The 16,553-nt window shown below is 28.7% G+C and overlaps 2 protein-coding genes across 2 annotated transcripts in view; both read right to left on the bottom strand.

The window, feature by feature from the left end:
• LOC126894239 (ubiquitin-associated protein 1-like) overlaps positions 1-16,553 on the bottom strand; it is a 62,099-nt gene that overhangs the window by 13,242 nt on the left and 32,304 nt on the right. The gene's annotated exons all lie outside the window — the stretch shown is intronic.
• LOC126894241 (E3 ubiquitin-protein ligase RNF126-like) overlaps positions 12,510-16,553 on the bottom strand; it is a gene marked incomplete in the record, with an annotated part of 6,908 nt that continues 2,864 nt past the window's right edge. Inside the window, 2 exon segments of the mRNA XM_050665105.1 lie at positions 12,510-12,810; positions 14,756-14,874. Coding sequence (XP_050521062.1) covers positions 12,525-12,810; positions 14,756-14,874 — 405 coding nt within the window.

Genomic DNA, 16,553 nt, shown 5'->3' with positions numbered 1-16,553 from the left:
GAATGCGGTATATTGAATAGGGGTAACTAAACTTATTTGTTTATAATTCTCTAAACTGATAAACTATAAAATAAATTTAAAAATGAACTACAAGTTCAGAATATTTCCGTTGTTATTATATTTTTGCTACGGGTATTTTTGTTATCTAAATGACCCAATGAAATCCAAATAATTTCTAGAAATCTCTGATAAAATGTAGATAAATACGTGTCGTCGAATCCTATCAAATTATCTTAAATTTTGTTATTTATTTAAAATACCATTTATTTTATAGAAAATAAATATAGTATATTATAAAAAAAGTTAATACCAATATATTAGGCTTTTTTTTTAAGACGGGGGGTTGTCCAGACATGGAGGACACCCCCCCAAAATACGCCACTGAAGGTGAGGTAAAAGAAAAAGAACTGCAGTAAATTAAATTTACAATTGTTTAATACGAAAAAAACGTCTCTCCTGTATATTAACTTATTGGAAGTTCTTTTTTTGACAATAATAAGAATAAATTAGAACTGTTGAATGCGCTTTTAAGGCAATTATTTGTTAATAATTAAACTTATATAGTTAAAATTACATGAAGTGGCGCCAGTGGTTCATTTCGTCGCCGCATATCACTGGTGTTCAGCTGCGCTGATTGCTATTGGTCACCGGATGGGTTTCCATGCAGAAACTTTAACAGCTTGCCCCCTGCTGGGTTTCTCAGCCATTATGAGGTTGCATCACATCGATAATCAGTGTAAAAACTAGTCAAAACTATTTGTCATGCAGAGCCAAACCCATGTAATTGAGATGAGGCTAAGGACTGATGATAATGATTAATATTTTAAATAATTGAAATAACTATGAATGAATCCCAAATAGCTTATTACCTTTATAGTCCATTAGGGCAGTTGTTTCCCTTCAAAAAAGGGTTGGTCAATATGTAGATGATGTCTTCATGTCAATTGACAGCTATAAGTAATTCAAAAATTAATAAATGTGTGATGAACGGAGATTCTACACTCAGTAACAACCTCACACAGTGTCGGATTTCCCAGTACATATAATAAGTTAGTGCCTAACACTGCAATTTTTAGAAATAACTAACTCTCAGTGAATACATACTAATTATATTTTCCTTAATCATAAAAAATACTTATAGATAAAAATATACTAAATTTTTAAGAAGCTAATTCGATAAATATCGGCATTCAGTANAGTTAATAAAATAAGTAACAAATGTTTATAAAATACTTATGAAAAGATAAAATATACGTTTATATTTAATGTGAAAATGTTTTTAACCTTAATTTATTATATTTATAGTTTTATACTGGCGCATTTTAAAATTTTGTCTCGAGCGCAATAATTAGTTGCTATGGCCCTGCAAAAATTTATTTAATTATTATAATATTTATTGTTCTTGAAGATTAAAATGATTAGTATTAATTTCAAATAATCCCTAAAAAGTTGTTGTGAATAATAAATTAAATATAATTTTACTGAACCTATTTGATTGTATTCATTAAAACACATGCGTTAGAGTTATTATACAATATAAATATTTTAATATTCTAATATTATATATTGGCAAATAGTATTTATATTACAATAAGAATTCACAACAAATAAAAAATTTCTTGATGTTTTGATAAGGTGTAGAATATTTAGTGTAAGATATCCACTTAACACCTACTAAGAATGGAGAAAAATATATTTTTCTACACAATATGATGCTATAAACTGTATTCCAAGAGGGCAAAATTTTGCATTCTTCTAGTGATAGCGTACTACTTAAGGAACTTAAAACTAAAATTGCCACCGCAAACTCGGTGACTCTACGACCAATAGCCACCGAGTAATAAGCTATCCAAATTTTGGGGTAACTTGCCTGAGTACCACTAGTCAGTTGCTACCGGTCCAATCCGGTTTACACGGTTAATGAGTGTACTCCTTTTTTATTAATTTACTATATGTTTAGTAATGGTATAATTCATTCACTCGTCAACTCAACTTTTTATCGATATTAAAATAATTTGTACTTAATAAATTAATTTACAGATATCACACTTCTATCTAGAAATATAGTATTATTTTATATTTAAAATATTCAAAATACTACTGGGTAGCCTAATAAAGTTCATTTTAAAATATACGATTACAACTATTATGAGAGTAAATTAAAGTAATTAATATGTTGTATTCTTAAAACAAAAAAGACCCTAATTAACCATTCTAAAACTTTGATTTATTGTTAAACAAAATATCTTATATGCAATAAATAATAATACAAAAGAATAAATTATCTTCTTATTCGCATCCATACGATTCGATACTCATATGTACCATTTAAATTGCTTGAAAAGTTTATTTTAAAAGTGACAATTTTTTTTTAAATAACAATTTATAACCTTGACTCAAGTTGTTTTAATTGTTTAATTTCTAAAATTATTAAATATCTATCTAAGAGGATACAGAATTTTTGAGTATTTTATACTTAGTTCATTAAAAATATACAAAATTTGCAAAAACTGGGTTTGCTAATTTATGATACGACGCTAAGTATATACATTAATAATTAATAAGTATACCACATTGTTATTATCTATACATATAAATAAGAGCATTAGTATGCTTGAAATATAGTTATTTCAATAGTATTAATTGTTAAAATGAAAGAATAACAATGAATATTATAATTATGATAACATTTAATTATAATAATTAAATTAGGTACAAATTAAATGTAAATTATTTGTGACATTATATAAATAATTAATTTTTTTATCATTATACTGGATTTTAAGGACTTGTGCAATGAAGGATTAAACTAAAATAATTATAATTATTCGAAAAGGCGTTAATAATAAATTTATATATCAAGAGTCTGGCGGCGAAGTGTCCGGCGGCGAAACGTCCGCGGTGAAACGGTCAGTGGCGAAATATCCTAGACCCCGCGTGTACGGACGACCTACCGATAACAGGAAACCCATCAACAGCAATGTTCGCAGACGATACAATGTTTTATTCCGCTGACCATAACAAAAACTACGCCATAATACAGTTTTATTTTTAGTTTTAGTTATTATCGAGGTGGACATAATGCCCATGCTCTCAAACCTGTTGGTCCATTGTGCGTACCTCATACCGAATTGTCTTAATTTGGTTTATCCACCTAAGTGTTATCACCGAAGTGTTAATATATTACCAACCATAAAGTCACCTCTAGAGATGACCAAAGAGTCCTGTCTTTCTGGCGAAATTAAGTATCTATCTGGGTTTTAAGTTTTTAATATCTTCCTTTTCGGGAAAAGGTTTATTAAAGTAGTTTGATCTTAGTGTAGACAAGGCTTCACATTCGCACATGATGTGAAATGAGTCTTCTTCTTCTACTCCACACTTCCTGCACAATGGTGATTCCGATACCCCCATTGCGTTAAGATGCTTAAGCAGGTGACCATGTCCTGTCAGTAGACCAGTCAGGGTGCTTATTTGATGTCTAGTCATGCTATTAAGATCACCCAGCAATAAACCAGGGGTCTTAATAAACATTTTAGATTGTCTAAGTACTACCAAGTACTTCCAGATTTTCCTGTGTAGTTCTCTGCACCAATTCTTGGGTAGCGCTTTGAGCGATTGCTCTNTTCCTGTGTTGTTCTCTGCACCAATTCTTGGGTAACGCTTTGAGCGATTGCTCAGTGAGCCCTACCACTGGTTCTGGTCCAACATAGGTGTTCTCTGCTCCTTTCCTGGCTAGAAAGTCAGCATTCTCATTTCCAGTGACACCGTTGTGTCCTGGTACCCACGCTAGTGTAACTTTGTTGAACCTCGATAGTGATTCTAAAGTTTCCCTGCATTCGAGGACCAGCTTTGAATTCACCTGATCGTTACAGAGTGCTTTCAAAGCCGCTTGACTATCACTTAAGATAGTTATCTTCCTATTTTTGTATACCAGCAGGTTCTGAGCCCCTACCAGTATCGCCATCACCTCTGCTTGGAAAACAGAGGGTGTTGTGCCCAATGACATACTGACATTTATTCGTGGCTTTAAGCCCCAAATTCCAGCACCTACCTTTCCTGATTTTTTGGATCCATCTGTATATATCACAAATCCTCCTTTGTCAGTCAGGTGGTTAATATTCCATTCTATACGTGTAGTGATCTCCACTTTGTAGGGAATGTTATTCTTAAGAACCGGTTTGATATAGTCCAAGGGGTATTCTAAAAAGCCCTTGTCTATCTCTTTTAGTATTTTACCATGTTCTGTTGTATCACTCTCCAAAGTCCACATACCTAAGTTGTGGAATCTTAGTGCTGTAGCTTTGGCGTGAGCTACGCTATCATACAACTACAGCACCAAATAAAACCTCGCATTACCATGGATCGAAAAATGGAGACTAAAACTAAACATTGAAAATACCGAAGCCATAATATTTGGAGCCAGTACAAACAACAAAACCAAAAAACTAACGATCAATAGCAAAGCGATAGAATGGAAGACAACTATAAAATACCTAGGAGTCACACTGGACACACAACTAAAAATGAACACGCACGTTACAAAGATTATCCAAAAAGCAAAAGGAGTCAAATCATCACTATATCCAATAATAAACCACAAATCAACTGTTCCGCCAAAATAGATTACAAATTTACTCGATATATAAAACCGATATTACTATACGCGTCAACTGCTTGGAGACCACGCATAAGCAACAACAACTGGAAAAAACTAGAGGCTGTACAAAACACAACACTCCGCATGATCATAGGCATGCACTACCCAACGACAAACGAAACCATCCGAAATTCCGCTCAAATCACAACACTAGAAACAACTGCACAGTTCTCGTTAAGTATTTTCTTTCATAAAATATCCAACTCCAAATATGTCCATTTACAAAGATTAATTGATTAATATAATTTATTTCTAGCATACGAAAGAAAACAACGCTCATGCAAAAACCTCGTACAAGAGAGAATAGGCTAACGCCTAGTGCTCTACATAGGCCGACGTCCGTCATACAAAGGCAAAACGTGTGTACGGGTACGATAACCAAAAATAAATTTATACAGAATAGTGTTGTCGGTGAATGGTGAGCGTGGTGTGGGGTGGGGTGAATGCGTTACGACAGTCTTGTCTCAATGCCATAGACGACGGGATACGCGAGAATATTAACACGTGGCGCGTGGAGGGTTACAAACAAACATACAGTAAACTCCCGATTATCCGTGGAATAGGGTGGCAGGACATCCACGGATAAANTATATATATATACACATACAGTAAACTCCCGATTATCCGTGGAATAGGGTGGCAGGACATCCACGGATAAACGAATTCCGCGGATAATCCGCAAAATTAGTATTAAAAGAACATAACATAATGTGTATTAATAGAAGTACATACACGTGTATTAGTATTAAATATTTGTTTACAAATAGGTATGTAGACGATTCCGTGGAAGACAGCGGATAATCCGCAACGCGGATAATCCGCTCGCGGATAATCGGGAGTTTACTGTATATATAATTGATGACGCGCGCGTCTACGGGTTGGAAAATATTATTTTCGACGACTGTAGAGTGGGGTGGGGTGAATGCGTTACGACCGTCTCGTGCGTACAAACATCCCACAACTCACAACAAACATACAAGTGAAACTAATATAAGTCTGATAAAAAGAGTAAAATGATATAAAGTATATCATGTCGGTCAGGCAATTTGGCTGGCCGATACAACGACTATTGACGTAGATCACACTGACACGCGATCCATAATGTACAGAAACGGTCCTATTTACTTATATTTAAGGACATATCATATAGTAAAACTTTTAATAGACTAGAATATTTTTTTATCCCATAATTCTAAAATTACAAACGCCGAAATTGAAAAACAAACAAGTATTAATTGAATAAATTCAAAAATTTAGTTTGATTTAATTTCTTTTTATACAATAATTTTTTGGATAACATTTTTTCAAAGAAACTGACTTGCAATAAAATCTGATATGAAAAAATGTATTAAAAATAATAAAGTAAATCACAATTGGAATAAAATCAGTTTATTATGATTGCAATATACAGTTATTGTTATTTTTGGAGGTTAACAAACGAAGTAGTTAAGTACAAGTGAGGCACACATTTGATTTTACAATCGACATACCAGACTCGCGGCGTTGAACAGTACGGATTGCACAGATTTATTAATAAATAAATTTAAAAATTTAGACATCGGGACGGCCTGTCCTTTGTGTTCGGATCACTCACTAAAGCATGTTCCCCTCCCGCCGTCAAGTTAACGTCCGCTACTGTGCTTCTTACTGTTCAACGCCAACCGCTTACTGTCATGTTGCTGATTATGAATCCCGTCGATAAACATTTGTTAACCTTGGCTGGTACCGATTCTAAAAGTAACAATAATTTTATATTATTATCCTAATATATTGATTTCATTCTTATTCTAATTTGATTAATTTTATTCTTTTAGTGAATTTTTTTGTAGCAGATTTTCTGGTCGGTTTTTTTTTGTAAACATTTATCTTTTATTTTTTACTTTTTAATAATCAAGTTTACTTAATTTATCGCCGTTAATTCCAATTTCTCTTATTCCGTGGCGTTTTTTAAACCTTGTCAACCACCCTGATGACGCGTCAAATTTCCCTTCTAAACCTAACATTTCAAAAAACTGTTTTGCTTTTGCAGAAACAATAGGTCCTGAAACAGGAGTTCCCTCACTTCTAACTTGATTTATCCACTGTAAAAGAGCCGCATCTAATTCTTTATAAGTGCTAGTTTTCATGGTTTTTCTTTTTTTCATTGATGAGTTGTTGTCAGATGCGGACGCGAATTTCATTAATTTATCTTTCTGTTTAAAAATGTCTCTAACGGTGCTTTCTCCTATTCCATACTTCAAGCTTATTTGTTTTTTCGACGTACCCTTTTTAATATCGTTAATCAATTCAAGTTTGTCTTGAATTGACAATAGCACTTTTTTTCTTTTTTCACTCATTTTTTCACACGCGAAACGCACAAAGTTCTAGTCGATGGTAGACAGAAGACTAAATAGATATACGCGTTATTAGTGATCAAATGCAATATGTAATGTACGTTATCGCATAATCGACTATCGTAGCCCAATTTAACCGATAATTATGTGCAATGTACATTCCAGGGAATAGTATTAAAAGAACATAACATAATGTGTATTAATAGAAGTACATACACGTGTATTAGTATTAAATATTTGTTTACAAATAGGTATGTAGACGATTCCGTGGAAGACAGCGGATAATCCGCAACGCGGATAATCCGCTCGCGGATAATCGGGAGTTTACTGTACTTACATACAGGTGAATCTAATGTAAGCGTGTTAAAAACATTTCATCATAACTATAATCGTATGGGAGATATACAATATAATCNTATAATCGTATGGGAGATATACAATATAATCCTTATTAATGTGTTTAAAAAGATATAGTCAACAGAATAAATATATTTTAGTTTTAACAAGACTATTAATTTTGAATATTTTATATAAAATACTCGATTTGACCAATCATTGTTTGCTCGATAAAAAAAAATCAAATATTATTATGAATAATTTTTTCGATAAAATTAGAACTTCAAATATTACAAAAAAAATTTAAACAAATATATGTCTGTTTATATGCATTTTTTAATGATTTTTCATATTCTGAAAGGTAATAATATTAAAATATTTATATTGTATAATAACTCTAACGCATGTGTTTTAATGAATACAATCAAATAGGTTCAGTAAAATTATATTTAATTTATTATTCACAACAACTTTTTAGGGATTATTTGAAATTAATACTAATCATTTTAATCTTCAAGAACAATAAATATTATAATAATTAAATAAATTTTTGCAGGGCCATAGCAACTAATTATTGCGCTCGAGACAAAATTTTAAAATGCGCCAGTATAAAACTATAAATATAATAAATTAAGGTTAAAAACATTTTCACATTAAATATAAACGTATATTTTATCTTTTCATAAGTATTTTATAAACATTTGTTACTTATTTTATTAACTAAATTTTTAACGCTAATAATTTGATTTAAATCTGTAACATTTTAAATAGAATTTTACAAAAAAAAAATAGAAGGAACATATTAACCCTTAAACAGTCGCGTGGGGGTCTAGCATACCCCCACATAAATAATAACGGATGTATTATATTGCATAAAAGGTGTACATAGAAATAAATTTAGAAGATGGTTTTTATAGTAATATTGAATAGATTTTCATAAATACCTTCGAAGAAAAATGTATGACTTAAAATATCCATCAAAGTTGAAATGGGTCATATTGACCCCCCGCGACTATGAACGTTATAATTTTTTTTTTGGACTTGTATTTTTTTTTCAAAATATCGTTTTATCGTAAATGCAATTTTATAATCGATATAATATTGTGGAATTGGGATTATTATGTGGATCTGCGACCGTCTGTGCAATTAAGTTTTAAAAATAAATAATCTATTGAGAATTTCCACTACTCGATGATACGGAACAAATACGAACTAAACATGTAATAAATACATCCCGTCGTAATGTGGACACATTGATTATCGGTGCCTCATTTACAATTACCACTATTCACATTTACCCCTCCTGACCCTACTCGTATTATAATAATTAAATTGTATTGTAATATTAATAATAAAATAATTCAATTCAGAAAAATGATTACGTAAATGTAAAACTAGTAATTATAAGACATGTTGGAGCTCAAAGAAATACAAGAAAAATTAATAAAAATACATTTTGTAATAGTAAAAGCTTTTATTTACTGTCTTAAAAATAAGATTTTGCAGTTAAAATAATTTTTTTTAACAAAATTTTTAATAAAATTTTGAAAATTAAGTTTTTTTTTCCGTAATATAGTTTTTAGTAATGCACATAATTTTGTCATTTATTTATTTTTTAATTTTAATTTTTTAATTGTTATCCATATTTATATATCATATGGTAACAAATTACGTCTTTGAATTAAAAAAAATGAACTTTTTTATACATATTTTATACTTTTTTAGAAATTAGGTCTAATAGACCCCCACGCGACTATGAACGTTAAAAAAAGGTACGCGCCTGCTTAAGGGTTAATCATTTATCATTTATATGTCTGTGTCGCCCATTTGATTTATAAATTAAGTTTATTATTGTTATTAATTTTTACTCGTACCTATCTAGTTTACTTGTTAAATGAAAATATAAAGCATGGTTTCATAGGAGTTACATAGAAGTGATAGGGCAAAATAGACCACTCAATGTTAGGTTTTCTTAGAGATATTTTTGGATTTTTAAAATTACTCACTATATTGAAAATTCCCATAAAGTTAATGTTTTGGAATTGATAATGGCGGCAGCGTGATAAACGACGATCGAAATAACATTTGAACGGATGAAGGATAATATTCCCAATATACGTAAAATAAATAAGATGACCATTTTATAGCCGAGAGGTAGACACAGACTATGAGCATATATAATTTCATGAACTTTTTAATTTAAGGCGTCTGGGTACCGACCGCTTTTTAGTCAAAAACAACCCGTTTTTGTTCCATCAGTACGACGAAACTATTGATGCGATAAGAATTCTGAAAACATATCTGAATTCAGCATCATGTCACTTAGGTATCGGTCAGGCCATATTTTTGAAATTTTGATGTTTTTAACTCTTTATTACAGTTTTCATTTTCGAATAATTTTAAAATTTTCAAAATAATTTTTTTACGTTAAAGGAATCACAATTTCAAAAAAGTGGCCTGACCGATACCTAAGTGACATGATACTAAATTCAAATTTGTTTTCAGAATTCTTATCGCATCAGTAGTTTCGTCGTACAGATGGAACAAAAACGGGTTGTTTTGTACGCTCAAACTAATGGTTTTCAAACAGTAGCTGTTAAATGTGACATGCTCGTGCGCGTATGTGCGTTATCCGCAGCAGCTATTTTATTGCCCATAGAGTTGCATAGGACAAACCGACTGCCTAAAAATAGTTACAATGCATACTTGATATTATACCTGTATATATGATATTAGATCAAATGATATTAGATTATTTGCTCTTATCTTATTTGCAAACCTGTCATCATTACATAGTAAGAAACAAATTTTGTTGTTGTATTCCTATATAAGTGTCGCTAAAAAAATGGTAAGTCATAAAAAAATATCTGGTGAGGTACGAATATATAAAAATAATTTTCATACACTTTTTTAGTTTTAAATAAAAATTATTTATTCAGAGGATCCCGAATTAAATGATTCTCTTAGTATAAATACTGCAGTTGTTACTGCTACTTTGAATACTAGTCAGGGGCTTACAAATTGAGAACAGTTTTCTGCTGTACTAAATATGCCATGTATGAGTAATAAGACGTATCAAAAATATCACGATTATATTGCTAAGCAAACTGAAAAAACAGCATGGGATTCGATAGAGCTAACGGGGAAAGAAGAAACTAGGTTTGCAATTGAAAATGGATAAATGAATGATAAAGGACTTCCCATAAGAATAGACTTATAAAACTTAAATATTTTAGTGTGTAAATAATGTAATTTTGTAAATTGAATTCTTATAATTAAAATTAGTTTTTTTATAGTTTAAAACTTCAACATAATCGATGTGGATTTCATATGATTTAACTTGTTTTCTGTAAATATTTAGTTTTTCTTAATCGTCGAAAATAAATAGTTTAATTATTTTTATAATCAATTAAAATTTGTGAAATCATAACACGTTTATTAGTATTTACAGTGAGGCTGGTGCTAAACTATAGTTTTTATACTACATAAAATAAACGTGTGTCGTTATCAACATAATCGTATTGTATCAAAAAGTAGGCAGGTACACAGCCGGTTTTGTTAACGACTATAACACGACAAAAATTCTCCCAATAATGGACACTCACGCTAATAATCATTTATTTCTCACACAACGACACTGCGTAACATTTAAAAATTGCAAAATTGCCTATATTCGACCCCTGAAAAAAGGTCGGTACCCAGACGCCTTAATTTAGTTTAATAATCAATTTAAATATTTAATATATAGTAATTCTTAAATTTTAACAGTTCATTTTATATTTATTTTGTTACATTTTAAAATTAATTTTATTGAAAATATATACATTTTATCAATTAAAAAAAAAAAGTATGAACATTGACTCAGTTGATACATAATATGTATAATAAATATTGGAGTCTATGAATCCTATTTTTAATTTAGTTAAATTTTGGGATTATTAAAATTGTAGAAAGATTGGCACAGACAATAAATTTGATGACTGTATCATATATATATCGTAGCATAGATTTGAGAAAAAAATCAGTTTTTCTTGTTTTATTGATTAGCGCATTAAAGTATTCGAATTATAATTTTTTATTTCAAATTTTTTTTTACCTAAAACAACTATATTCCTACTTGCTCTGTATTTTTAATATAAATTTAAAATCATGAAATTGGAAAAGGTATTAAAAAAATGTGTCTCATTAACAATCCTGTTGAAGAAAAATTCAGAAGTCGCTAGTGGTTTACAATCGTAATATTTTATTTAATATTATATGGGCTAAGAATAGTAGTAGTTTGTAAATACACTAGTGCAGTAATTTGTAAGTTAGTCCCTAACCTTTATCACATTACTTTTGCAGTCTATATGATAAAAATAACCATAATTACTACTTAAATTTTGACTTATCAGAAAAACACTGTTAAAATTTAAAACTAGAATTTTTTAATTACACAACCTAATTTTATGTTATCTTAATCAATATACTTATTAATATGTAAACAATTATATAAAAAAAGAGGAAAGTTGACTCGTTCACCTTATAAAATTCTCAAAAATTAATTTAGGTTATATTTAATCCCTAATTATGCTTTATTTTTGAATACCTATGAAATTTTAGAACAAGAAACAAATGTAAAAGAAAATACTGATATTTAATATAATGTATCCTATAATTAAATCAGGCCTTTTCAATTTACTATTTTTTCAAAAATATTTCAAACAGCAGTTCTATTAGAGTATGAGTTTGAATTAAGAATTTACCAACAAAGTAAAAAAATATGAACAGCTATTGTTAAAGGCCATTATAAATTTATTGTAATATAGTCATTATATATATCATTATACAGATTTTTTGATAATTAATAATTTAAAAATATACCACTATACAACAATAAGTTAAAAATTGAAACTTTTTATCAAGGTAAAACATACATTCAAATTTTATGCTGAAAATTATTAATTTTGTAAATAACTTAAGAAGTTAGTTGAAATGGTGCAGCTAAACATTTTAATTCACAAATATTTTTATATGTACCCAGAAATGTTATTTCTATAAACATAGTAAATACTGTCTTAATGGTATACATTCATAAAAAACCAAAAATGAAACAGAAAAAAAAATGTCAATTGTTATACTGATGTATTAAATTCTCATATTCCTACCAGAAAACTCATATTGTAATAGATATATTACTAAAAAGTAATATAAAAAGACTAGGATTCATTTGTATTGTTCACTGCTGGTAAATTTTGATCATGATCAGTATCCATAGGTTCAGCATCATTAGATGTAGATAATTGAGGGTCATGTAAATTTCTAGCAGCAACAGAAGAATATGTAGACATGCCTGAAGTGGCTGGAATTTGGGTGGATGAAGAAGTGGACACAATAGGTAAAGGTAAACTTATACCAAGTTGTGATGGCCAATCTGATGATGTTGATGCCATGTCATATTCATTCATTCCCCAAACTGGATCACTATTACGTTGGCCTCTAGCTCTAAAATTAATAGACAATTAATGCACAACTTAAAATATAGTAATTTTTATATGTTTAATAATAATAATAACAAACTGATAATATTTATATGTGAACAACTGGAATAAATAAGAACACAAAACACAGTTTTTCTTCTTTTATAATATTATAGTAAAGAAATTATAATATTATTATACATATACAATATTAGGGGCGTGGTGATCACACTAGTTGTTGACAACACTCTAATGTTAAGCTGTGCCTACCGCCATAGGTGAACGGATGGGTGATCCTGCGTGCGCTTCTATGATGATGAAAAAGCACTATATTCTCAGTGTAGAAGGCAATGGGAAACCACTGCACTTAATTTCCCTAGGATATTAGCTATGATAAGGCTTAGCCTTTAGAAAAGAAGAAGATACAATATTACTCAAATTATATATAAACATAATATTTATAAAACATATATAATATAAATAAAACACTAAAACATAATTAAACGACACAAAAACACATCTTTGCTGAATTCAGTTATGGGTCATTCATGAAAAAATGTATCTTTTTGAATAGGTTGTGAATAATAGGAGTTAATCGGATCACAAAATAAAAATAAATTGTTTAATTATTCATTTAATTTTGTGCAATACATTGTACACAATGATATATAATCCATTAATTTATTGTACATATCGGTTAGAACTGATATCTATAAACCATAACTATAGATAGATCTAACGATCTATCTATAATCATTGAAATAATAAATATATAATAATTCCAAATATCACTATTTTTTTTTTTAAGCCATCTATTACTTTGAAATAACATAACATATTTAATATATATTACATTTTATAATAATATATATTATTATATAGAATATAATATGTATTTTTAACTTTTAAGTCAAACTTTTCTTAAAAATATAAAAATGAAAACAAAAGATACTCTAAATGTATTCTTCAAAAATATAATATTTTTTTTAAGAAAACTCTTTGGGGGTGATATCATGATTTAAAATAACCATTAAAAAAGTGCATAAGATTACCAACTTGTCTCTTTAAATTAAAATAAAGTTTTTTTTCAATTTAAGACTACTGCAAAAATTGATAATTTAGTTGTTGTTGAGAGATGTTAAACCNCTCTTTAAATTAAAATAAAGTTTTTTTTCAATTTAAGACTACTGCAAAAATTGATAATTTAGTTGTTGTTGAGAGATGTTAAACCCTCATAGCTCTTTAAAGCTTTTGTAAAATATAATATTCATAATTTAATTTCTCAATAATACTTCTTTTATGATAAAATTCTATTCATAATACAAGAAAATTGTATGAATTTATTATCTTATTTGGTAAAGCAATTCATCTGTCAATATAAATTTATTATTTCTGACTTACAAGTTAATGTTCCTCACATAATTTGTATTTGAGAAAATGTCATATAATCAGTTTATGCCGAGTAGTATTATTAATTATAAATCAGTTATTATAGTTTGTATTACAACAAAATTAAGTTTTAAATATTTTTGCGACAGAAACACTTTAAATAGTTTGAAAATAATGAGATTTTAATTTGACAAGACATTTTCTTCTAGATCTGTAACCGTTTATTGATCAATGATTTCTGACAAGCTCCCAAATTATGTGAGAACAACAGGCAACAATAAGAACAAAAAATAGTTTTTCTCTTTTTAAATATTATAAAAATAAAATTATAATATTATTACACATATAAAATATTATTAAAATTGTATATAAGCTATATAACATTTATAAAAACATAGAAATTAAATAAACGACACAAAAACATATCTTAACCGACTTATGATTCATACAACACTGTTGATGGTAGATGATACCATCGCCACATATTTCATCTTTGACCGTCTTCACATCAACAGTATATATAAATACTTAAGACTTAGTAGAAAATATATTTAGTATTTAATGCTGAATATCATACTAACCTAATAAGTGCTGCTAAGTTTGGACCAACACCCAGGCTGATTCCATTTAGTGGGTCAGAATTAATTGAACCTAATCCATCATCAGCTAAATACTTACGACAAATCGGGCACGTTCCATGCTAAATTATAACATATAAAAATAATTATATACAAGAAAAACCAAAAATAAACTTTGTTATAGCCTGAAAGTTAAGTTATTGTAAGACCTTCAAAATGAAATAAAATTTATTGTTAGTTAATTTCTATACTTAATAATCTATTTCTATAGTGACGTATTTTCTTAATAAATAAAATTAATTNTTTATAAATAATATATTTTTCTTTTTTTTTATTAAATCATAATTATAATTTAAAAAAATTAATTTAAGTTTAAAATTTAAAAAAATTCTTTAAATATATAATTTATATTGCTTCATTTTTTAGTTGTGCCCTTAAAAACCTACCTCCTGAGGTATTCTCACCCAATGCTTCCATTAAATGTGGCCCCATATAAGGGTTATTATCAGAATACAATTTTTTATTATAATAATAATTATTATAAAAAATGATTATTAGATTAAAAATAATAAGCTAATTAAAAAAAATTACAATATTTTCTTAGTAAGGTATATCCACATATCTATTTTTTTATTAAAGGAATTAAGATAAACATTACCTAGGTGATCTTGAGAAATTTGAGCTGTTGGTATGTCTTGGATTTTTTCTTTAGTTAATGGTGGTGGTCCTGCTCCATCAATTTGATTTAATAATTGTGATACAATTGAATCTAATCCATCTCTTCCCCATACATAGTCTCCAGGATTACCAAGTAAAAATCTACTGCTGGAGTCATAGATTAGCACATTTTTACTCAAATATACTATGATAAATAATAATACTCTACTTACACTGGACCAGTAGCTCCACGGGAATTGGCGTAATCAGCAAAATTGACTATTACATCTTCAACTAAATTTTCAATAGTACCACTTCCTGAGCTTCGCCTAGGGCCTCTATAATAAAATATCAAATGTTTCATTATAATTGGATTATTAGATCAGACTAGAGACATTTTTAGATGTCAGTGGGTACTTAAGTTAAATGGTGCCAGTATAAGACAACAAGACTTTGTCTTCACATATCCTAATTACAAATTAATATAACATTGATTAAAAAGTAACACTACCTATCTCATTTTTGTCAATTTTACAGGGAAACAAAAAACAGTTTTCTATTAAATTGATAGTACCTAGGATGCTATCTATTGATTTTATCAAAAATCTGAGTCTATCATTTGATTCTCTATGAAAATTTACTTATAACATGTGGAAAGCATAGTGTTCAAACTCATTTTGATCAAAATGTGAGATGGGTGGTGTTGCTTCTTAAGCAACAATAAGTCAAATAATTTTCATACAATTATTCTAGCACTAGTAAATCAAGAAATCAAAATTTAAGGATTGTTTATTGGAGATTATTTTGCAATTACAACTACATTATTTAAGAATATCAATAGATAAAATAGAAAGAGCAACTTCGCATTTAGAGTAAATAAATAATTAGTAACTTTTACTTTCTAATACAATTGTGCCTCTTTCTTACAACTATTATTCTGAGATATTTAAATTATAAAATATTTTTATTAGATTGCATACTCACTAATTAAGGAGAATCATTAATATATAGATCTATAGTTTTAAGAAAGCTTGTTTTTACATACTAAAAATTCAATGTTTATATTAGTGATGGGAAATATCGAATAGAAACTATCGAACTATTCGATAGTCATTCAAAAAATATTCGATAGTTACACAATATA

This window comes from Daktulosphaira vitifoliae, unplaced genomic scaffold, assembly GCF_025091365.1.
Source record: "Daktulosphaira vitifoliae isolate Bord-2020 unplaced genomic scaffold, ASM2509136v1 Scaffold_1, whole genome shotgun sequence".
In the NCBI taxonomy this organism is placed as follows: Eukaryota; Metazoa; Arthropoda; class Insecta; order Hemiptera; family Phylloxeridae; genus Daktulosphaira; species Daktulosphaira vitifoliae.
This window is presented reverse-complemented; position numbering and strand designations above follow the sequence as displayed.